The sequence below is a fragment of the Macaca mulatta genome, chromosome X, assembly GCF_049350105.2.
Source record: "Macaca mulatta isolate MMU2019108-1 chromosome X, T2T-MMU8v2.0, whole genome shotgun sequence".
Classification (NCBI taxonomy): domain Eukaryota; kingdom Metazoa; phylum Chordata; class Mammalia; order Primates; family Cercopithecidae; genus Macaca; species Macaca mulatta.
Window position 1 is genome coordinate 115,215,215 of NC_133426.1, and position 23,452 is coordinate 115,238,666.

The 23,452-nt window shown below is 38.5% G+C and overlaps 2 protein-coding genes across 8 annotated transcripts in view; one reads left to right on the top strand and one right to left on the bottom strand.

The window, feature by feature from the left end:
* The window catches only part of COL4A6 (collagen type IV alpha 6 chain), a 293,152-nt gene extending 273,497 nt beyond the window's left edge, over positions 1–19,655 (bottom strand). For both annotated transcript variants that reach the window (XM_001098448.5, XM_077988271.1), the window contains exons 1-2: positions 19,372–19,655; positions 19,126–19,177 (exon numbers count right to left, since the gene is read on the bottom strand). In XM_001098448.5, coding sequence (XP_001098448.2) covers positions 19,126–19,177; positions 19,372–19,382 — 63 coding nt within the window. In that variant the 5' untranslated portion in view covers positions 19,383–19,655. The remainder of the gene's footprint in view (positions 1–19,125; positions 19,178–19,371) is intronic.
* Positions 19,656–20,780: 1,125 nt separating this feature from the next.
* Positions 20,781–23,452, top strand: part of COL4A5 (collagen type IV alpha 5 chain) — a 265,725-nt gene continuing 263,053 nt past the window's right edge. For 4 of the 6 annotated variants that reach the window (XM_028841868.2, XM_077988275.1, XM_077988276.1 and 1 more), the window contains exons 1-2: positions 20,957–21,041; positions 21,177–21,377. In XM_028841868.2, the coding sequence (XP_028697701.2) occupies positions 21,297–21,377 (81 nt within the window). In that variant the 5' untranslated portion in view covers positions 20,957–21,041; positions 21,177–21,296. Of the gene's footprint in view, positions 21,378–23,452 lie in introns of all 6 variants that reach the window. The other 2 variants (XM_077988274.1, XM_077988273.1) reach the window with 2 other exon arrangements.

Consider the following 23,452-nt stretch of genomic DNA (forward strand, 5'->3'; position numbering starts at 1 on the left):
TGTGCCCAGCCTGACAAGTCTCCTTTTTCTTAATCTACAAATTTAAATTATTGAATCCATATAAATACCCAATGATGTATCCTTCCACTGCATCGTGGGCAAAGATTGGTGGTACCTGCAGATACCCTGGACCACCCGTCTCACATTGGTTGATATCTTGACAATAATTCTGTGCCTATGTATTAAGATTTGTTTGTATACAAGATGCTGCCTTTATCATTTGTGATTTTTAGCGATAATCTCATTGGCTAGTGCCTTCTCTTAAGCCCTTACTAATAGAAATTTTGCTTAAGAGGAATTATTGTAGAACTATATAGTAAACTATACATGAGAAGAATCCACAACATATCATATAAAAAGTAACTCCAAGCTGAGGCAGTTTGACATAGCATAAACATAATGCTGTCACCAGGCTATTGATTTCATTTTTAATTTTAATCTTGGAACATTGCCTGACATTCTAAATACTAGTAAGAAACAAACCTGCAATAATACAATATATACAATGCCTTATTTTAGATTGAGGTGCAGCAGGGGTGGTATTTATTTGAGTCTTATAGATAGGATTATGTTATCGATCCATTCAGGGCCAGTTACTTGTTTGCTTTAAGCAAGAATACACACTTGTTGGCATAGGAATCCCAGGAATCTGATTTTATTACATGGAATTCATCAAAATATTCAAAAGGAGGCATTTAAATGGAAAATTCCTTCTATTCAAGATTAAAGACTAGATTCTGTTGTTACCAATTGTCTCTGGAAGTAAATTACACTGCTGTCAGTTATACGACCTTTTAAATAATAGGATGTGGCATAATAAATATAAAACAGTCTATGAGTCAGAAAACCTGAGTTCTAGTTCAGGCTCCTTTAATACTACCTTGTTACATACACTTAAGTAAATCATTCAATCTCATTGTTATGGTCAAAGGAACACAGAATTATAGCTATTCTATTACCATAACACTAAATAGCACAGGAGGGCAGGAAAAGTCAAAAACAGATAATTTTATTGAAACAAAATTGTTCTAAGCTAATGTCTTTGTCCATCACTACAGCATACAACTGCAAGAACACCAAAGGGGTAGAAAAAATTCAAACTGAGCAAAAAAAAGAACATGGTCTTGCATTAAACAATACAGACTGCAATATGCACAAAAATTACCAAACTGACAAGTTCCTTGGTTTCTGCAGGAGCAATGGAACAAGGATGAGTGAAATCGAAGGGACATGACTTAGTAAGATGTTCTAGGGAAAGAGGCAGGGCTAGAGAGACCAGAGATGTCTTTCTACAGGGTGCATTAACTGTGCAAGGGGGTCATTAGGGCTGCTCACTGAATATTTTCAGCTCTCCACCTTCAGGGCACATGGTAGGATTATACTTGATGTCCCTTAACTAGCCCCAATCAAAGCTGACCAATGGTATATGAGAAAAAAGTGCCATATCCTTTCCAGGAATAAGATTTTATTGGTGATGCAGTGTGAGACCTCCTTCTGCCATGGTAATAAGCAGTGTTCCAGATGGTGGCTGCTCCATCTAGGTCCTAGAGTGAGGACCCTGTAATGTCCCCCAGGTGCCTCATTATGGACATGTAGCATAAACAAGAAGAAACTTAGGTTATTTTAAGCTACTGAGATTTGGGGAGTTGTTTGCTATGACAGCATAACCTACCCTATCCTGAGAGAATGGATGGCAGTTAGGAGGTCAAGCACTCTGCCCAACAGAAGGCAAAGCTTGTCTGTTTTCCTCCAGGCAGTTGAGCCTCAATAGGGGCCTTGGTGCTTCTCAGAGGATTGTGCTTTAAAATACTGTAGGATTCTATTATGAATATGAACAAAAGTATGTCACTGTTACTGGCATCTAATAGTGGACATGAAAAGATAAAGGCACAATTCAGGACAGGACAGGCTCAGGGGACTGGTATAAGGCCTTTTTCTCATTCTGCTCCAAGTAAATAGTGATTGAAAGTCATATGGCTCTTCAATGGTCCATCCAGAATAAATGGCCCCAGTCCAGCTTGAAACAAGCAGGTATCCTTCATAATAGTGTTGACATTTTCATTTGTCAGTCTATTTAGTAGCAGAATGAGCAAAAAGCTGAATAAACAAGTAGGGGAGAACTACATTTTTACTTTCTGAGGTCCTTAAAGGTGACCGGGCCGACAATAGTGTTACAAGCTTTAGGAGATGAAATTAAATTTATATCTCTATATAATTTAATGCTAACTAGTCTTTACCTAAGTGATTTTCTCCTGAAGACGCTACAGATTACTGATACTGTCTAACTGGAACAACTAGTAGTTATAAGGCTGCTAGTAGGCTAATGAACAGCAGTGCAGGACATTGAGGCAGTAATTTCTGGCTGCCTTTTTGGCATGATCTCTGTCCATTAGCAACACCTTGAATAAAGAGCTGGAAGATGATGAGATGCAACACAGTGGTATGAAAATTAATTGCTAATAACAGCTAAATTTATTGAGCGCATACAACAATCAGGTGCTTTAGGAACATTACAGCTAATTCTCACAACCACATAAGTTAGGCATTATATTTTTTAAATGAGGAGACTGGGGAATATCAAGAGAGTGCAGAAGCTAAGGGAAGGGAAAGAATCTAGAAGGACAAGTGAGCCAAGAGTAAGAATCTGCAGGTAGTTCAGTAAGGATAGCAATGAGAAGAAGCCATTGGATTTAGTGATTAGGAAGTGAACTTTAACAAATTAATCTCAATGAACTGGTTAGGGAGAAAGCTGGAATATAAAAAGCTAAGCAATAAATGTGTGGCAGAAAATTATATGCACTAGCTGTAGACAATTTTTTCATGAAATCTGGTACTTTGCACAGCTTACCTTTATCCATGTAAATCTCATTAAAGCTATGGACCTTTTTCCCAGAAAAGTCCACATACACATCAAATTCTACACACAATTTGAGGGTGCTCATAGACCTACCTGAAACTAACTTAAGAGCCCCAGTTTAGAAACGAATGATATACACCAAATTTATGACGGTGGAGGTGGGGCCATGGAAGTGGTACATAAGTGGTTTCATTTGCATTGGCAGTGTTTTACTTCTTAAGCAGTGTGATGGTCATATAGGTGTTCATTGTGTTACTTTATGTCATATTTATATAAATGATATTATAGCTTTTTGTTGCCTAAAGTATTTCATACTAATTTTTAAAATAGAAAAAATGACTACATAGCATAACATCTTTGTTTGAAGAATGCACATTAAAGTATTTGAGGGTAATGTGGCATCATATTGGCAACTTATTCTCCAATGGTTAAAAAAAAAATGGGCTGGATGCTGTGACTCATGCCTGTAATCTCAGCACTCAGGAAGGCTGAGGTGGGAGGATCACTTGAGCCCAGGAGTTCCCAGCCTGGGCAACAAACCCAGACCTTGTTTCTACAAAATTTTTTTAAAAAATTAGCTGGACATGGTGGTGCATGCCTGTAGGCCCAGCCATATAGGAGGCTGAGGTGAATGGATCGCTTGAGCCCAGGAGTTCCAGGCTGCAATGAGCTATGATTATGCCACTTCACTCCAGCCTGGGCAATAGAGCAGGACTCTGTCTAAAACGAAAGAAAAAGGAAAGAAAAAATTTGTACCATACTTGGAACTATTCTGTAATTTTGAAACTGTTTCAAAATGTTACAAAGACAGTAAAATACAGCACTAAAAGGAAAACAAATGGACAGACAAAAATCCGTAAATGAACACATACTCTCGAAGGAATACAGGAAGGGCATAACCAAACTTCCAGGGGAATATACACATAGAAATATATAGAGAACTCCTTTCAAATCCAGAAAGGAACTGCTGCCAATCTGACTCTAAAATGCAATGTTTTATGTCAAAAATCTTTTCTCTGCTGACTTATGCTCTGAAGACTACAAGTCCACGGACAAAGAAGGAGCAATCTCAGCACCTTTGGCTATCCTAGCTGTTAGGTTGAATGGGAGCCTCAACCTACTCTCATGGCTTCAAGGACTGGAAAGTTTAGGCTGAGGGCTCAAAACAGGTGCTGGACGTCAAAACAGGGAAAGCTACAGATCTCTTCTAACATGACCATTATGCCTTCCATTCTTCCAGTAGTCCTAGGTTGGGGTGCAATAAAGGGATTTGGCAGAATGGAAAAATAGAAGAATTTGGAAATTTAAGGTTTGCAGCTGCAACTCCCTGACACAGAATATACTGTTGGAAGAGTCTCATCACTTCACTAAGATATAAAACTCAGAAAATGATATTTTTGCCTTTAGTTTGCGATGTCTTTAATTCTTCAGACAACAAAAACTGAAAATCTTACTAAATTTGATACCTACTATGTCAGTTTCAAATTTTGTCTTCTTAGTTTCCTTTGAGGGAAGAATGCTTATACAAATGGCAATAAACACATAGAAAATTTACATGGCAAAATGTTATGTGATGTTGTGTGCTGTGAGAAATAGATTTGGCAATTGACCAGTTAAATGTGAGAAACGTGCTTCCAATGGACAGAAATCAAATGGTTGGCATCAAGTTCTTAACAATGACCCTAACATCAACAATAATAATAGCAAATAAGATTTAATTAACACTTGTTGAGTGCCAAGAGTAGTGCTAAGAGTGTTATGTGCATTATCTCATTTAAGCATCTCAATAACTCTATGAAGTAAATCCCATTCTTTCACAAATGTAACAATGGAACACGAAAAGTTAAAATGACTTCCTCAAGCAGAAACAGCTAGGAATGGCAAAGAAAGAACAGTTTTAAACCTCGATCTAACATTCTTGTTCCAGCACTCACAGTAACAGCTCTCCAAATGGAAACTCTTATTATTAATAACATGATTATTAAATGCACATACCTCTGACTTCTGACACCTACAAAGCACTGTACTGATTGCTATTTGGGGGAAATACTGACACGATCATAGGTCTTTTGCTCATTGTTCTTATGCGGGATAATTGCTTGTACATATAACTCCCTGTATCCTATATATGTAACATAGATATATTTACCAAGAGTCTACAATCTGTCTTTTTATAATAAAGGTTTTCCTTTAAACACAGTCTTTGCTTTTAGTTTCTTCCCTCTTAACCACTTTTATCTTTCCCCTGTTCAAGAAGTTGTAACAACACCCACATCCCCAATCAAAGCCAATTCTTCCCTCTGCCTTGAGGTTAGGGTCTCCATAGCCTGACCCTGTTCCAACTGTCCACAGTCGTTTCCCTTTACTCCGTAATAATCATCCCGTGCTTTAGCTCTTCTCACTGTCCTCCACCCAACCATGTTAATTCCTGCTAGACCTGTAATAGATGATGATTATTCATAGGGTTCATTGCAAAAGAAAACCTGATTGATGGGGCAAATGGGGGCAGAAGTCCAGCCTGCTCAACGCTTACCAATGAGTGTGGCATGGCACGGAACCATGACTGCCTAGAGGAAGGAGTGCCTTTTTCTAATGTCCTCAAAGATTCTGTATGGGGTGGCCGCATTCTGATTCCTCCTACATGTTTTAATTTATGCTTTCTGATTAGCCTGTCTCTCCAATATTTAATAGGGCTGCATTTCGAAAGCAAAGATAAGTTATCAATCCAGATAAATACAAATATATTTGTGTATTTACTTGTTTTTCCAGAAGTTTTCTTCAGAAGAAAACACAAAATCAGGAATGTCCTGGAAAATCTAGAATATATAATATAGATATTTATTACTCTTTTTCTAATGTTTCTTTAAGACCCAGCATAAATCATACCTCTGTGACACCTTCCCTAACTACAATCCATATTGACCTCTCCCTTCTTACACCATCTGTAGCACTTCATTCTGTCTTATGGAGTTTAATGACTGATTACCATATAATACAGTGTATTGAAACTGTGGAAGTAACTAAAATTGTGCTGTTTGAAATTTTGGCAGTTTCACAATATCAGATTTTAATTTCGTTAAAAAAACAAACAAACAAACAAACATATTTTAGGCCATACGGGGTGACTCATGCCTGTAATCCCAGAATTTTAGGAGGCCAAGGTGGGCAGATCGCCTGTTCCCGGAGTTTGAGACCAGCCTCGGCAACAAAGTGAAAACCCCATCTCCACAAAACACGCAAAAATTAGCTGGCCACGGTGGACCACGCCTGTAGTCTCAATCACTCCGGGGGCTGAGGCAGGAGGATCGCTTGAGCTGGGAAGGTCGAGGTTACAATGAGTGGTGATCACACCACTGCACTCCAGCCTGGGTGACAGAGTGAGACTCTGTCTCAAAAAAAAAATCCATTAAATAAATAAATAAATAAATAAATAAATAAAATAACGTATTTTAAAACTGTAATAAAACAAAGCATGCACCATTCAAATGGGTTACATACCAAACATTAACACATTGGAAACCATCACCGTTTGTATTAATGGGTGCTGTCCAGTTAACTGTGTGTGTGTGTGTGTGTGTGTGTGTGTGTGTGAGAGAGAGAGAGAGAGAGAGAGTAACAGAGAGGAGAGAGAGGAGAGAGACAGAGAGACAAAGAGAGCATGAATTATGTGTGCAGACCTGGAAATACAGGTTTTCTTGCTATTTCTGTTTAACTGCAGAGCATCCTGAGATAGCAAGACAAAAAAGCTCTCACCCCATGATGTTCACTATTACATCAGGATTTTCTCAACACTGTATAAAATAAACAGAAATAAACTGGAGATTAAGACTTCTATAGCTCTCAGGCCAGGCATGGTGGTAATCTCTGCACTTTGGGAGGCTGATGGGGTGGATCACGAGGTCAGGAGATTGAGCCCATCCTGGCTAACAAGGTGAAACCCCGTTTCTACTAAAAATACAAAAAAATTAGCCAGGCTTGGTGACGGGTGCCTGTAGTCCCAGCTACTTGGGAGGCTGAGGCAGGAGAATAGTTTGAACCTGAGAGGCGGAGGTTGCGGTGAGCCGAGATTGCGCCACTGCTCTCCAACCTAGGCGACAGAGCAACACACACACACACACACACACACAAAGACTTCTATAGCTCTCAGTTTCAGATGTTTATGTTCATTTCAAGCTCTTCCTTCTTACTGACTTTATAAATTACTGTTAAATTTTTGAATTATTAACAAATACATCGATATTTTTGGGGAGGGCATATGAGATTTAGTTTGGGGGAAAAGGGGTCTACTGTTGTAAATTTTGAAAAATGTCATAATAGAGTATCCCGTTTTTCTTCGTTATCAACAGCAATCTCAACATCAGTATCTATGAGCATGTTCTGGATATCTAGTTGCATGCTCAGTGCTAGATGGTATCTATGCAACTTAATCACATCTAAAAGACAATATAATCTCATAAATCTAAGGTTTGTTCCAGTTTTTAAGGGATCTGCTACACTCACAAACAGAGTTTAGAGATCTAGTCATTTTAAATTTTCTTTGCCAATCCTCTTCCCTTGGGTACGGAAAAATAGTCAAAGTTGTACAGAGCAAGGAAAAATATCAGTAACATTTATTCCCTCCCCAAGAGAAAAATCTGTCTCCCAAAAGACCAATTCAGCCTCAGAGCCAGAGGTCCCAGACAATTCTGGGAAAGCCTTTCTGAGGTAAATGTTGTAGAGCTTTATGACCAGGGAAATTTCCACTGAGTAACACCAACTCCCCCTCAATACAAGCAAACCAGACTGAAAGATAATGGCAAACTAACCTTATTATTGTTAGACAAAGGGGAACTGGGACTTCACAGATGCCTGGGGTGGTGCCTTTGGGCATAGTCTTTAGTTGGGAAGCAGTTCTCTAAAGGAAATCACAAAGGTAGGGCAGCAGAGGTAGAAGTGGCTTTGGGGAAACTGGAACAAGTAAAATAAAAATTCTAACTCTTTTTCTCTTAGGACACTTGAAAAACAAATTCAACAAATAATTAAGCATTTTTTTTCCTAAATTGTCACCCAAATGGGCTCACTACCCATTTTTAGTAGAGAGGCAATCACAATGAATGAGGGGAAAATAATAACTGCAATAGTAATAATTTTACAGTTGATAATATATTTAATGATTTGTCATAAGGCCATAGTTAATAGGGGAGTTTGTGTTTGAACCTGGGAATATTTGGCTTTAAAGTTACAGCTTTTAATTTTGTAACCACTTCATAAAGAAATAGAAGGGGAAAAAATCAGGAAATGGACATCCAGAATTAAATACAGAACCCCCAGAAAGCTTGAGAATAGACGCATACCTCATGGCTTGCCTACATTTGATAAATGTGGAAGGACCAGATATATGCTGCAGGAGTGAGTCCTCCATGTATAAAGGGTTTGTTAGAGTACTGGACACAAAATAAGTGGCCGGCAACAACTATAATGCCAATCACACCCCACATAGAGAGATACATGGTAGTACAGGTATTAGGTAAATGCTCTGAGGAGTTACGGAGCAAGTAAGAGCGCAGAACAGGTCTGACTCTTTCCTATCCTCCATCCACATCTCACAAAGATCTACCTCTCTCTTTCCTCTTCCCCCTCCCTGTGCTCTGACTACGGTGGCTTAGTACTTGACATAGTTCTTCCCACAGTGGGGTCTACCACAATGCTTGGCACATAGTAGTCACTAAATAAATATTAGCTGAAGGGAAGAAAAAACAGTGAGAAACAGAAGGACAAAAGGAGAGGAGACTTAAGAAAAATACTAACTTAACTTCCTAAGAGAAGAACAATATGTCCATCTGTATAGACAGGAGGAAGGCAAGGCAGAGGATGAAAAAAGCAGGAGAAGCAGGAGTGAATATGCACGTCCTGTTTAAGCCAACATCACAAGTATAACTGTGACGTAAACATCAGTTACACGAGGACAAGACAGGAGATGGAATTGGATGGGTAGGCAGGGCCAGATCAGATACCCTATGGGTGTAGGTAGCTTCCACAGATGTTAGAGTGGTGTGATCAATTTGTGTTTTAGAATAAGCTCTTTGCTTTCAGAGAGGATGGATATCAGGAAAGCCAATGAGGAGACAGTGGAAATCTGAAAACGGAACAGTTAGGTTTGCTGTAGGAAGTCCAGATAAGAGATGATAAAAAACCTAAATTAAAGAGATAGCACAGTAACTTTGCCATTTGTTGGGTTTGTGAGCTTAGATAAATCAGTTAATCTCTCTGGAATGAGAATATTTGTCCCTCACAGGATTGTCTCGAGCAGCTAACGAAATAATATATGATAAAGTGCTTTGTAAACTTGAAACACTTGAAAACATATGTTACTATTTTGGTGGTGAAACTGGTATAAAGAGATGAGGGGGACAACTGAGAAATATGGCAATTGTCTCCAGGGATGTTCAATTTTTTGGTTTCCTTGAGCCACACTGGAAGGAAAAGAATTGTCTTGGGCCACAAATAAAATACAGTAATACTAACAATAGCTAATGAGCTAAAAAAAAAATAGTAAATATATCTCGTAATGTTTTAAGAAAGTTTACCAATTTGTGTTGGGCCGCATTCAAAGCTGTCCTGGGCCATACGCGGCCCTTGGGCCACAGGTTGGACAAGTTTGTTCTAGACATACAATCTGCAAATGAGAGAGTCTTCTCTGACATCTCCCTTTCTCTCATCTTATCATACATCAGTTGTCAAAACTGGGAAATGATTTTTAATTCTCTGAGGATACTGGGGGGGGTGGAAAGATGGGAGAGGAATTTAGCACCTACCTGGTGCATGGCATGTTCACATACAGTATCCACAATAATACCTCAAGAATAGAGTATAATATCATCATCCCTTTTCTGCTGATGAGAAAATTAAACCTTGGAGGGAGAGGGTCAGAAAAAATAATTATTGGGTACTAGGCTTAGTACTGGGGTGATGAAATAATCTGTACAAACTTCTGTGACACGAGTTTACCTATGTAACAAATCTGCACATGTGACCCCTGAGGCTAAAATAAAAGTTAAAAAAAGGATTCATGGCTTCAAGAAGGTAGAGGAAAATGTGACCAGGATGATGAGAAGAATGGAAGTTTGTAAAATTTAAAATCCAAAAGGAATTTCTAGAAATGAAAAATATATTATCTGAAATGAAAAAAAACACACAGATGATATTAATATCAGATTAGACTCCGAAGAAGGAAAAATCAGTGAATACGAAGCTATAGACTTAGAAACTATCCAAAATGAAATATGTGCTTACCATAGAGCAATCATACTCCTGGATACCTACCCAAGAGAAATGAAAACATGTTCACATGAGGACTTGAATATTCATAGCTTTGCTCATAATAATGAGGAACTGAAAACAACCTAAACGTCTATGGACTGATGAAGAGAGAATTAACGCGTGATATATCCATTCCTTTTATTACTCAGCAATAAAAGGAATGAACTACTGATACTTATAACAACATGGACAAATCTGAAAAGCACTATGCTGATTACATTTATATGAAATTCTAGAAAAGGCAAAACTACAATAATAGAAAGCAGATCAGTGGATGCCTAGCGTGCAGAACGAGCGGGAGGGAATTGACTGCAAAGAGTGTAAGGGAACTTTCTGGGAAATAAATGTTTTTATTACAATTGTGGAGACAGTTATAAAACTGTACACATTTGTCAAAACTCAATATATGTTGTTGGAGGAGGAATATGGATGTGGTTATAAAAGGACAGCATGAGGGATCCTTGTTGACTTTGGTATCTTGAGTGTGGCAATGGATATCCCAACCTACACCTGTGAGGACATTATATAGAACTAAATACACACATATAAATGAGTACAAGGAAAATGAAATAAGATCAGTGAATGTTATCAATGTCAGTATCTGGGTTGTGATATTATAGTATTACAACTAGGGAAAAACTGGGTAAGGGTACATAGGATCTCTCTGTACTATTTTTTACAACTGCATGTGAATCTACAATTATCTCAACAAATATTTCAATGAAACACAAAGAGAAAAGAAAATTAAATCTCAGAAAGGTAAAATGAGTTATCCTAAGTCACACAGCTAGGAAGTGTCAGAGGGCAGAGGCAGCATTTAGACAAAAGTCTGATTCTAGAGTGCTTTCTCTTAAACATTATATCACTGAACAGGGTTGATATTTTTCCATAAATTCAATTGTTATTGGAGTTAACATTAGTAATTTTTAAGATAGACAGGGAGAAGGCAGTTTGTTGTGAGCCATTAGGAGATGTTTACTCATGTGAAAGTCATCTATTGATCACTTATGCTCAGCCTGGCAGTATCCTGGACATCCTAAGTACAAGGTTGAAGAATGTAACATAGTCATATAAGCATAGGAATCTTACCACCACATGGACGTGCTACCAAAGAGGCCCAAAGCTCCCTGGAAGCACAGAAGGAAGAATAAATTCATTCTGAAGAGGTCTGGAACTGAACTGTTTCATAAAGAAAATTACATTTGGTCTGGGTATTAAGGATTGAGTAGGAGTTCACTAGATAGAAAAGAAAGCAGAAACAATAGAAAAGGATATTCCAGAGAGAGGGACTGCATATCCAGGAGCAAAGAGATGTGAAAGAACATAAAGTGGTTTGGGAATGGTGAGAAGTTCAGTCTGAATGAAGTGTAATATACACCATGAGTTTGGAAAGAAGGACTGGTAGGAAGAAACACACCGACATGAGGCTAGAAAAGTAGTTGGGCCAGAAAATGAAAGCCCTTAAATGTGCCAAACCAAGTAGTATGCATTTTATCCTGGAAGAAACAAGAAACCAATAAAGGTATTAAATCAGAAGATAACATAACTGAGTTTGTTGTTAGTAAAATAACTCTGGTGGCAATGTAGAGATAAGGATGGAGTCAGGAGGTAGAAAAACCAGTTAGGAGGCCACTGATGTATGAAGTTTGAAGCCAACAGAATATGAACAAAACGCCAGATTCTATAGATTTTTGGTAAAATTATCAAAACTTGGTGAGAATTTTGGAAATAATGAGAGCTGATGGCTGATTCTGTAGCTTCTTGCTGAAACTTGGTGGATGATGATGACATTTAACAAAAATAAAAAAGATCACAACTGGTTGGAGTGTCATGGGAAGGAGAAGAAAACAATTTCACCTTTAAATATACTGTATTTGGGGAAATAAAAATAATAATAGCTGGCTCTGGTTGAGTGCCTATATTAAACTCCAGGCACTGTTTTAAGTGTTTTGTATATATCAACTCATTGAGAGACAGGTACGAGGGCTTAGTAGGCAATTGGAAATATAGATTTAGAGCTCAAAAGAGATGTCTTGGTTGGGGATATAAATTTGATAATCATCACTGTATAGGAGGCATAGTTAAAACCATTGAGGCAAGAAGACAGTAAAGAATTAAGTTTTGGAAAAATCCCATCATTTTAGGACAAGAGAGTGATAAAGATTATAAATTCCATAACAGCAAAGTTCATGGCTAACTTATTCACCACTGTGTCACTAGGGACTGGCATATCATCTGGAATATAGTTGTTGCTCAATAAATATTTGTTGAATGAATAGCATAAATAAAAAGATGAGAGAAGTATAAGGAGAACTAGTGAGGCAAGTGTGTCATAATCCCAAAAGACACAATCGTGAATGCCATAATCCCAAATGTTGAAATCCCAAAGATCAAAATCCCTAAAGTCTAAATCCCTAGAGTCTAAAATCTTTGACATTTAAAATCCTGAAAATCACAATACTGAAAGATTACAATCCCAAATGTTGAAATCCTGAAAACTGATTTCTGGGGAAGTGTGTTTTTGGTTGCAAGTGGGATAGTTGTGCCATGTTAGTTGCATCATGTGAGATGGAACTATTTCCTTGTCATTGTCTTTATTCAGAAATTAAGTATGGTTTAAGGAGATGCATAATGGGTGCCAAGTTGACAAGGGGTGGACTTGCAGACTTAATTTTAGGTGTCAATTTGACTGGATTAAGGAATACCTAGAAACCCGGTAACGTATTATTTTGGGTGTGTCTGTGAGGGTGTTTCCAAAGGAGATTCATGTATGACTCCCAGTGGACAAGCTGGGGAAGATCTGCCCTCAATGTGGGTGGGCACCATCCAATAGGCTAGGGGCTGGGAGAGAACAAATACAGAAGGCAAATTGGTCTCTCTCTGACAGCTGGGGCAGGCTTTTCTTCTGTTGCCTTGGACAGCAGAAATTTGACTCCATGAAAGTGTATTATCACAATGTTGACTTTGTGTGTAAGAATTGTGTGTGTATGTAAAAATGTGAAAACTTCCTCAGTGAATGAAGAGATGTCTTTTTGTACACCCACATTTGTGAAAGATAAAATTTCTCAAGATCTTGGCTCTTTGGATGATTGCATATATGGTGGTCACCTATGGTGGTTTTTTATCTATCTTGTCAAAAGACTTTGGTTGTTCATCAAGGTATTTCAGATGACTACGGTTATAAAGCTGAATGCACACAATTACCAACCATAGTGATATGTCTTTATACATTTTCCTTTTGACCTATTTCTTTGTGAATACAGTTCAACTACTTATAACTGTCATACACATGTGACTATCACTAGTACATACTAAGTGTTTATCTGTACAAAACTATGTATGTTATTGTTGTCCATTTTATTATGTAAAGTGACCTTTGGAGTGTTCTGTTGTGTTTTATGTTTCTCAAACAACTATCCTTTTAAAAATGTAAGTAAATATCTTTTAAATAATTTTTAAAATTACTTTTTCCAGAATATTTTTGAGATTTTGGTCTTTCAGGATTTTGACATTTAGAATTATGGGATTCGAGATTATTTATTTCAGGATTATTACCAGCTCCCTAGTGAGGTATAATGTCTTAAAAAACAAAAGGAGGTCAGGTGTGGTGGCTCATGCCTGTAATTCCAGCACTTTGGGAGGCTGAGGCAGGTGGATCACCTGAGGTCAGGAGTTCAAGACCAGCCTGGCTAACACAGAGAAACCCCATCTCTACTCAAAATACAAAAATTAGCTGGGTGAATGGTGGGCACCTGTAGTCCCAGCTACTCAAGAGGCTGAGGCAGGAGAATCACTTGAACCTGGGAGGTGGAGGTTGCAGTGAGCCAAGATTGTGCCACTGCACTCCAGCCTGGGTGACAGAGTGAGACTCCGTCTCAAACAAAAAAACAAAAAACAAAACAAAACAAAACAAAAAACAAGGGGAAAAAGAAGTATCTGAGTGACTGGGAAATGTCAGATAACACAGTGAAGTCAGATAGAATGGGGACTGCAAATAAGCCATTGGGTTTGGTAATTAGGCAGCCATTAGAAGCTTGAAAGAGGGCTGTTTTCCTGGAGTAGACTCAGTTGAGACTGTAATAGGTTGAAGGGTAAGTGGTTGGTGATGAAGACTAGACAATACCCAGAAACTTGGGGGTAATGCAATTGAAGATGTTAGAGTTATTAAAGAAAATGATTATTTTTAAATTCACTGTTGTAATGGAGGAGAATTCAATATTGTTTATAGAAGAAAAATTGAAACCCTAGGAAAGGGATAGATTAAGAAAGTAAGAGAGTTGATAATTGCTCTTAGCTAATTTTCCCATTACCATTTTCCCTTGAGCATTTAATTAGACTTTAAAACAAGTAAAAGCCCTATGATCTGCCTCACTGGGACATTCAGGCAGATATAAAGGAACTTGATAGTTTAATATAGCCTGATGTTATCCCACGATGTTCTTTTTATGTGTGTATGTCTTGTCACCTATACAGCATAAGACAAGTCTATACTCCAAGTATATTACTGTATACTGTTTTTTCTTTTCTTTTTCTTTTTCTTTTTTTTGAGACAAGGTCTAGCTCTATTGCTCAGGCTGTAGTGCAGTGTCACAATCTCAGCTCACCTACAACCTCTAACTCCTGGGCTCAAGCCATCCTCCCACCTCAGCCTCCCAGTAGATAGGACTATAGACATGCACTGCCATGCCCAGCTAATTTTGGTAATTTTTGTAGAGACGGGGTTTCACTATGTTGCCTAGGCTGGTCTCGAACTCATGAGCTCAAGCACTCCACCTACCTTGGCCTCCCAAACTGCTGGGATTACAGGCATGAGCCACTGCACCCAGCCATACTTTTAAGATTATTCTAACAGGGAGCTATGGTGTGTGCCTATAGTCCCAGCTACTCAGGAGGCTGAGGCAGGTGGATTGCTTGAGGCTGTGGTGTGCCACAATCGCACCTGTGGTAAAATTATGAAATAATCCATATGATTCAGGCAAATAAAAACCAATATTAATAACTGAGGTCAATCAGTTTTATTCTGTTAATGAGATAATAAGGGAAACAGTATACTTTACTCCAGTCATATGACTTGATTATGAGCTTACAGAATATATGAGCATGTTTACTGAAGACTCTGAACTATGCTTAAAAATTAAAAGATTGTTGCCACTTAGAGCCAACACAATTCCCCCCATGCCTGAACAAACATTAGAAAGTGACTGCTTTTGTAAAACCAATTTTCTTGAACTAGAGGTACTTTTTTAATGTCATACATTGGCAGTCTAGTGAAACCTACACACTCATTTTTAGAATACTATTTTTTTTTCTTTTTGAGACAGGGTTTCACTCTGCTGCCCAGGGCGGAGTACAGTGGCTATTCACAGGCACGATGATGGCATGTCACACCCTCAAACTTCTGGTCTCAAGCAATCCTCCTGCCTCAGCCTCCTCCTAAGTAGCTGGGACTACAGGCACACACCACCGCACCCTGCTAGTTTTAGAATTATACAATGAAATACATGGGATTACAATGGAAACTGATTACATTGAAATACAATCATTAAAATACGTAATAAAACAATTTTTGATATGGTTATATATTTGCTTCCTTAGTAACACTTTAGATAATAATATCTATTATCCCCTCCTCTTTTATCTTAAAATATATTTGAATTTGACCTGTAAATAATGTAAATGTATTATCATCTATGGATTAGGTATTTACAGCCACTTGACGATTTACTTGATAATGTCCTCATACATTTCTATCAGTATCCTTAGTCATCCCAAGATATATATACATATTATATATTTATATACACACATACACACATGTATATTATATGTTGTGATTTTTCATAGCTAGCTGATATAGGATATTTGCTAGCAGGTAAAGTAGAAGAGTACTCTAAGGATTTATAGAGACACAGCCCCAGAAAATGCAAATATTCCTCTTGATCTTTAGAACAGGAAGAGATTGTCTCCGTCTCTGAACTCCCTTTACATAATATTCATATTTTGATGACTGCTGTAAGACTGAAAATCACAACAGAAAGGACCTACCTGGGTATGTTACAACTTTAAAGAAAGAAGTTGATATTTCTATTAGACCTTGATTTGAGTGCAGCTAAAGGCATTTTACCTATGTTCTTTGCAGAAGGGACAATAGAAATGTTTTCTCTCCTTACCCTCCTCCCAACCCAAATAAGTATCCCCCTAGGCTTTTGACTTTAAGTATGCTTGATTGTATTAGACTTTTTCCTGACAGCTCATTTGGAGGGGGCAAAGTGTGAAGAAAACATAAGGATCTGACTATTTCGGGATATATATTTTTTCCTAGATATGTTGACTGATGGTGAGATTTGTATCTTTCTAGACTTTTCTCTAACACAATGCAAGTACATGTAGATAATAAGTTATCATTAAGCATTCTATCTTCTAAGTAACATAATGACCACCATTGTCTGAGAAAGCAAATTCCTAGAGAGTTAGGAACTATGTTTAAATAAATCTTTGCATGCTGTGCTCAGTCTAGCACAGCCCCTTAGGTAGTTAGGAGCTTAATAGCCAAAGACAATTATGGATGTTCTGAGATCCTAGACTCTATTTTATGCAGATAAATTGTGCAAATATTTCACCTGAATGAAGATCATTACTCCTTTAAAATAAATTTAATGGAAGCTCATTCTTTAACATGGATTTTAACATTTAGTTTTCCTTTACTTTATATAGACGTGCTTTGTAAACTCGGGAAAAGGAAGAACCCAAAAGCCCCTAAATGACCCAATCTTTAAATGCTTGCCAATATTATTGGCAACTTAATTATCACAGTAAAGAGACTTTGTCGTAGCAAAATGCAACATAGTTCTTGACAATCTATTTTTAATAACTATTTTCATTAATATTAGTCAAACATGGCACACAGAATTTGAATGTTTAAAACAATCCAAAGGGTGAAAAACACAACAAACTCACGAGGATAAACTGGAATTGAGTGTAGAAGATGAGAACCAGCCCGTACAGATGAGAATCCAGTGCAAAGTGTGTAAAAGAAAAAACAAAACATCCCTTCAGAAAAATCATCTTCTGATAACTTATTCTGTGACTCTCTTTATATTTGTCATTTTCCCCAAAAGTGAAAAAAATAGCTTTACAATGTCAAATATATTGTGCATAAGTAAACAACAAGTGAAGGAAGTGGCTCTGTAGTTAAATAAGCCAAAAAATAAAGTATTCTCTGCGGAGCTCAAGGTCTATTTTAGACTTACCATGGTCAATGACACTGACATAGCAGGTAACATCATAAAACAATGAGACAGAGTCTAAAACTCATAAACCAAAGCAGTGCTTAATTTTGGAGACTCATTTCAATACTTGAAAGAATTGCAAGCATTAAAGTGGTTTTTAAAGGTATTAAGTAACAGGATGCAGTGCTTGTGAAGTCTTCAGCTATCTGGAATGATCTGTAGTGTTTTTCCCAAAAGTACACTGAATAAAATCAGCCAGAGTCTAAAAATAAATGTTTCGCTTGAGGGTATTCTGCCCAAGCATGACACTTACAAGTGGCAAGATTCCTGGATGAATTGTTAACTAATCAAGTCCTGGCATTTTCAATTAATGTAGTATTGAGCCTGAAGGTAATACATAACTAAACTTGTATATTGAAGGAATAAGATGGAGAAGTACACAGAGTTTTAGATCAATATCTTTGCTTACGAAGTCAAGAATTTACTTACATAGGAACTGATGTTGAGTTAAGGGGTCACAAGATGTTAGTATTCAAGTTTTCTGGCATCATTCTCTCTTTATAAGAGAAATCACTTCACTCTGGTATTTTCTTAAAGACATCATATGCCAAGATAAAATAATCCATTTTTTCATAAACGCATTGGGTGATTTATTAGGTTGAATTAAGTATGGCTCTATAATAGTATTTAAAAATATTTAAAATATTAAAAAGTAGAGCCAATCAGTTAAAACGATCAAAACCCTCAAGATAAATATTTGGAATATATATTCATCAGTCATCTATATAGTGAATGGCTTTGGGTATCATTAAACTTTTTAAAAAAAATACAGCAGTGAAACAGTACTCAACAACTGAACAACTTCATATTCAAACTCAACAGTTTGTATTTCTGTCAGCGTAAGTAGCTAGTGAAACTGGAAAACTGCAGCATGTTTGATTATTTCGGTCACTCCATCTTTGTGAAATTATCCTAGTAATTCCACTGGAGATTTCTCTACTTTCTGGGACCCATTAAACTTTCCTTGACCAAATGTCTTCAGAAATTTCTTTATCTGCAGTCCCTAGTTGATTTGATAGATGACATCTAAACAGCCTATGAAATGTTAACTTAGATTTTTTTTTTTCTGTTATAACAGCTTTAACTTTTAACTTTCTGGTGATGCAGAAAACGAGTAAGAGGACACGTCAGACAGAAATTGAACATCACCTAGTGGTATCAGTTCAATTCAGGTAGTTAAAGAATCCAGATGTCACCTGGTACTGTCAAAGGACTCTAAGCATGTACTGAAGGTTCATTTCCATAGTATCTGGGGCACTTTCAAGTTCCACTCCTTGTGCTCTCCTCCCACTCTCAAACTAGTGTGCCAACTCAAGTTCCTGAAGACCAGGGAAAATTATGTTTCTTCTGCCGCGGAGATTGATGCAGAGGAAGGCATCAGATGCTAGTCATCTTAAGTCGTCTGGGGAAGAGGCTCAGAAATGTGTGCATCTTGTGTCTTCCACTTTTGTTTTCCCTACCCTTTACGAAGTTTTGGAAGATACCTTGGTCCCGAAAACACTGACTTGACACCGTGCTATTCCTCTTCAAGAATCTCATTAAGTCCCACTAAAAAGGGGAGTGGTGAGGACTCCGTCTCGCGGTGAAACTCTCTGCAACCCCCTAACATAAATACTAGAGATGGGCATGGTGAGAGGGTCAAAGGAGGGGGAGGGAAAAGGGTCGTGAGAAGAGACTCACCGCTCCTGCCAGTTCCTCCGTCAGGCACAACGTAACCAGGAGCAGCCACAACCTGAAACGGGAGGGACGGTGAGTGCTATGGGCTCTTTAGGCTTCGAGGTCATGCGGCTGCCTGTAGCCCCCCGTACCCTTTTGGATGCCTGCTCCCACTTTCTCTGCAGTGACAGAAGTACAAGTACAGTCCCGGCCTGGCAAAGTAACCCGAAGTAAGAAAGAGGAGGGGAGCTCGGGGCAGCAACAGCTCACCCAGGGTGCATGCTTGCGGCTCCTCCGGAGCTGGGTCCCGGGAGACTGCTAAGCGGCTCCGCGGCCCAGGCTCATCGGGGCTCTGCTGATGCTTAGAGGCTGTTTCCTTAGTCAGAACAGAGTAGGTGGACGAAGTAGCCCAGTTTGGAAGAAACTAAACACAGCTTCTAGATAAGAAGTGCCCCAAAGGGAAACAGGCTCAGCGGTGCCCGTTACAACTTGCAGCAGTCAGGAGACAGTTCCATGCAGCAGGAGAGGAAGGAATGGAGGGGAAAGGGGCGGGGCTGTCTGCTGTCAATCATCCCCCCTACCTTGGGCAGCCGGTAGTCTTTCTCACTTTCAGGCACCTTTCCACACAACAGCCCTAAGTATCTCCACAGCTTCACACACAACCCCTTAGAGACCTGTACGCTAACACCTAAACAACTGTGCATCATATACTTTCAACTTTACTGTTAAGTTACACATAAAGAGACATAAGCATACTATTCCCACATAGACAGATGGGCCCGAAAGTGCCCTTGCACACATGCCCAAATGCATACAACACTGATTCAAATTGACTGTACACTAGGCTCTTGGGAAGGGGAGACAGTTTCTGGAGTTGTAAATCAACTCTGAGCTAAGCAGAACCTAAGGATGAGTGGGCCCTCGTGAAGTAGATCCAAAACCTTGAAATACTCTAAAGTGGTTAATTCTAGGGAGATAGAAATGTTGTGAAGAATTCTTCATCAAATTCTTGAAGATTCTCCAAGGAGTTCGCAGAAAGTATTTTCTGATCCTTCTGTCACTTAAAAAAATCTATATATCAGAATTATCAAAGGACCATTCAAGTCTACTTTATTTGGGAGATATCGATTCAGCTGCCATCAACTCTATTTAAATATTTCCAATTAAGTGTTTGTATTAATTCTAAGAAACACTGCACTAAAGTTATTTAATTCCCTGCCCTAAATATTTCTGCAACACAACTACAATGAGTCAATACCTTTTACATTAGCTTAATATAAGAGGCATTAATTATGGCATTCAATGAAGCTAAACAAAGAGATACAGCTGTATTAGAATAACATTATACCATAGAGTCATTACCAATACCTGCTGAATGCTACCAAATCTTATATGTATATAACACACATAAAGTATTCACGCACATATACTTGTTTATTTTCTTACTTGTTTATAAGCATATACTTTATTTATTCCCAATATTTTCACATCTTCTGCTTGTATACAGAAACTCTCTGTTCTGTGAGCCGCTGGAAAGTAAAGAAGACCAGCAGCTCAGGGAGCAGCGACCAAAATTTGTTTCTAATGATTAACAATAAAAAGCACGGCCCCCTCTGAGATCCATCCGCTAAAAAAAATAGTCCCAGTTTAGGTCTATTTGTAATTGGCTTTGGTGGACTGAGCCTAGAAAAGTAGTATCAAAGGAAGGTGCAAATGAACGAACAGAAAAGCTTCCCGGTTGGACTCATGGTGCTCAGTCAACTAGTCTGGAAGTTTCCCTCCCCCAAATAACTGAGCGTCACTCCCTCGCAGGTTGCTGGTGCAGTTAAAACTGTGGCGGAGTGATACTCAAATTCCCTTGTGCTGGTGAGGAGGGGGGCCGTTCAGGGGGAAGAGAGGGAGGAAAGTAGACCTGTAGGAACTGAGTGAAGAAAAAGTTTGTAAGTCTGGACAGAAGGGAAAAGTTCTCAGAGACCGGCTTTGGGGAGGGGAGAGGGGAAGGAAGAGTAGCTCCTTCTTCTTCTTCTTCTTTTTTTTTCTTCCATTCTTAAAAAGCTTCTTTCTCTTCACCCAAGCCTCACTGTCCCTCTCCGGCTCTAGCTCTCTCCATATAAACCCTCAAGATTATGTCAATTGGTTAGAGCCAGCCGGGAATTTCGTGCGGGTGCTGAAGGAGCTGCGGGAGCCGGAGAAGAATGAAACTGCGTGGAGTCAGCCAGGCTGCCGGCTTGTTCTTACTGGCCCTGAGTCTTTGGGGGCAGCCTGCAGAGGCTGCGGTAAGTCCTCCCTCCCCTCCCCCGCGTCCATCATAGCTCTTTCACGCTGAAATTACCTTTTTTTTTTTTTGTGGTCCCTTTATGTTCCTTTCGGCCTTGACTAGGGAATTCAAATTTGCTTTCTCATGTTTAGGAAGAAACGTTATTTGCAACACGGGTAACTCAAGCCTTCTGAAGTGCAAGGGAGAGGTTTAAGTGCTTAAAAATAGTGCTGTTTGCTTCCCTGCAGCTAGCTGCTCTGGGGGCAAGAGCAAAGTCAGAAGTGGAGGACACTAATTAACGGCTCACTAGGCTCTGATGGGTATTTAACACTTTTCCTCCCCTCCCTCCACCCTCGGGTGTTTCCCTGACTGGCGACTAACCTTTTCACTTCTTGTACCCAGCCCACGCACTCTTTAAATTTTGTCTCTAGTTTAATACTTTGGCTCTTCGAAAATCCAGCTTCCATCAAAGTGTTTAGCGCCTCAGTGAAGTTCTTCCCCTTTGCTCTTTCCTTAAGCAACATGAACCTACCCCCACCTCAGGTCATTCAAGCCACTGACCTGCTTTTCCTTTTTGACATCCTTTTTACAAGTGAAATGCTAAGGTAACATACCAAGAAGAGTGAGGTAAAGTCTCAGGCTTCAGGTCTTTTGCGTCTTTTTTGTTGTTGTTGTTTTTTCTAAGTTATGGGTTTTTTGTTTGTTTTTTTTTTTAACCCACCAAGGCACCTGAACAAATTGAGAATTTGCCCATCACCTATTCAAAGGAAAATACTCCTTTTTCAAAGGAGAATCAGTGTTCCAGTTTAAAGGAAAGTGGGGGCGGATGTACATGTGAAATGGCAGCAAAAAGCTCTATTCAGTTTTAGGAATGTAGAATTCAAACCTCAGTATATCTCTTAGAAAGGTGTCTGGGTAGTCCACCCACTGTCCTATTGGGGATGAGGGACAGATGTTAAAAAATGAATGACTTTGTGAGAGAAAATGTTCTGCAGCCTGAAGCCCATCATCTTTAATTTCATATAACCTCTAAAGAATAAGTGTGTGACAAATTATTTAAATGTATTTGAGTGATTATTATGGATGGTTTTAAAAACTGTTTGAGATCATGGGTTAGGCCTCCACATGGTTGAGTGACTGTCAATTCTTTATAAGCAGCTGCTATGTTACAGCTTATCTGGGTCCACTTTTAAGTTAGCTGTCTAGCTTCCCTATAGCACTTAGCATGCCTCAAATCACATGTCCTCTTTCTATCCTTTGGAAGGTGTGTACGTAGTGTATGAAAACTAACTTTCATATTACTCTGAGCACATCATAATTATAATAGCAGGTTTGCTGAAAAACCATGCATATCAAATATTTTTAATATGCATGCCATAATTTTCTTCCATCAAAGTAGACAAATGATTTTAAAATACTTTTTTGATGCAGAGCATCTTAATGGGGGTAAGCTTTAGCCAGTCAGTAGGGCTACAGACTTGGATAAAACTACAATTGTGCTGTTGAAAATAGTTCATTTTAAAAACATCTTCTTGTTGCCCTCTGTTTATGGCATTTGGCCCAGGGACAAATATTTTGTAGATGTTTGATGAAATATATATATATATTTTTTGATGTTACTTTTAACAAATTTGCATCAGATGACAACTATACAGGTATGTATAGCAACACTACACATCAATTTATATTAAATCAATTTGTGTTAACAATGAGATTTCTTTTTATTGACAAAACTTGAGAGCAAGCTTGTTTTCTTGGATTCTTAAACTAATGAGTATTCATGAAGTCATTACAGCTCTTTCCCTTTTCCTCCTATATAATTTTTAAAGAACATTTTATACCCCTTTTCCTATCATTAGGATATTGTGCCTCTATTAAAACTAAGGGTTTGTTTTTCCTGGTTCATACATAAATATTTTAATAGGCTCAAAAATATGAATGATATTTGCTCTCCATACTAGTGCTGGCGATATTAGTGACCATTTCCAGAGTAAAACTGGATGGTGGTAGGGCTAGTCATTGACTGGAGTAGTCTAGTATTGGGGTTTTTATATCAAAAGTGTTGCTATTTAAAGTGCTTTGCTCTTTTATAGA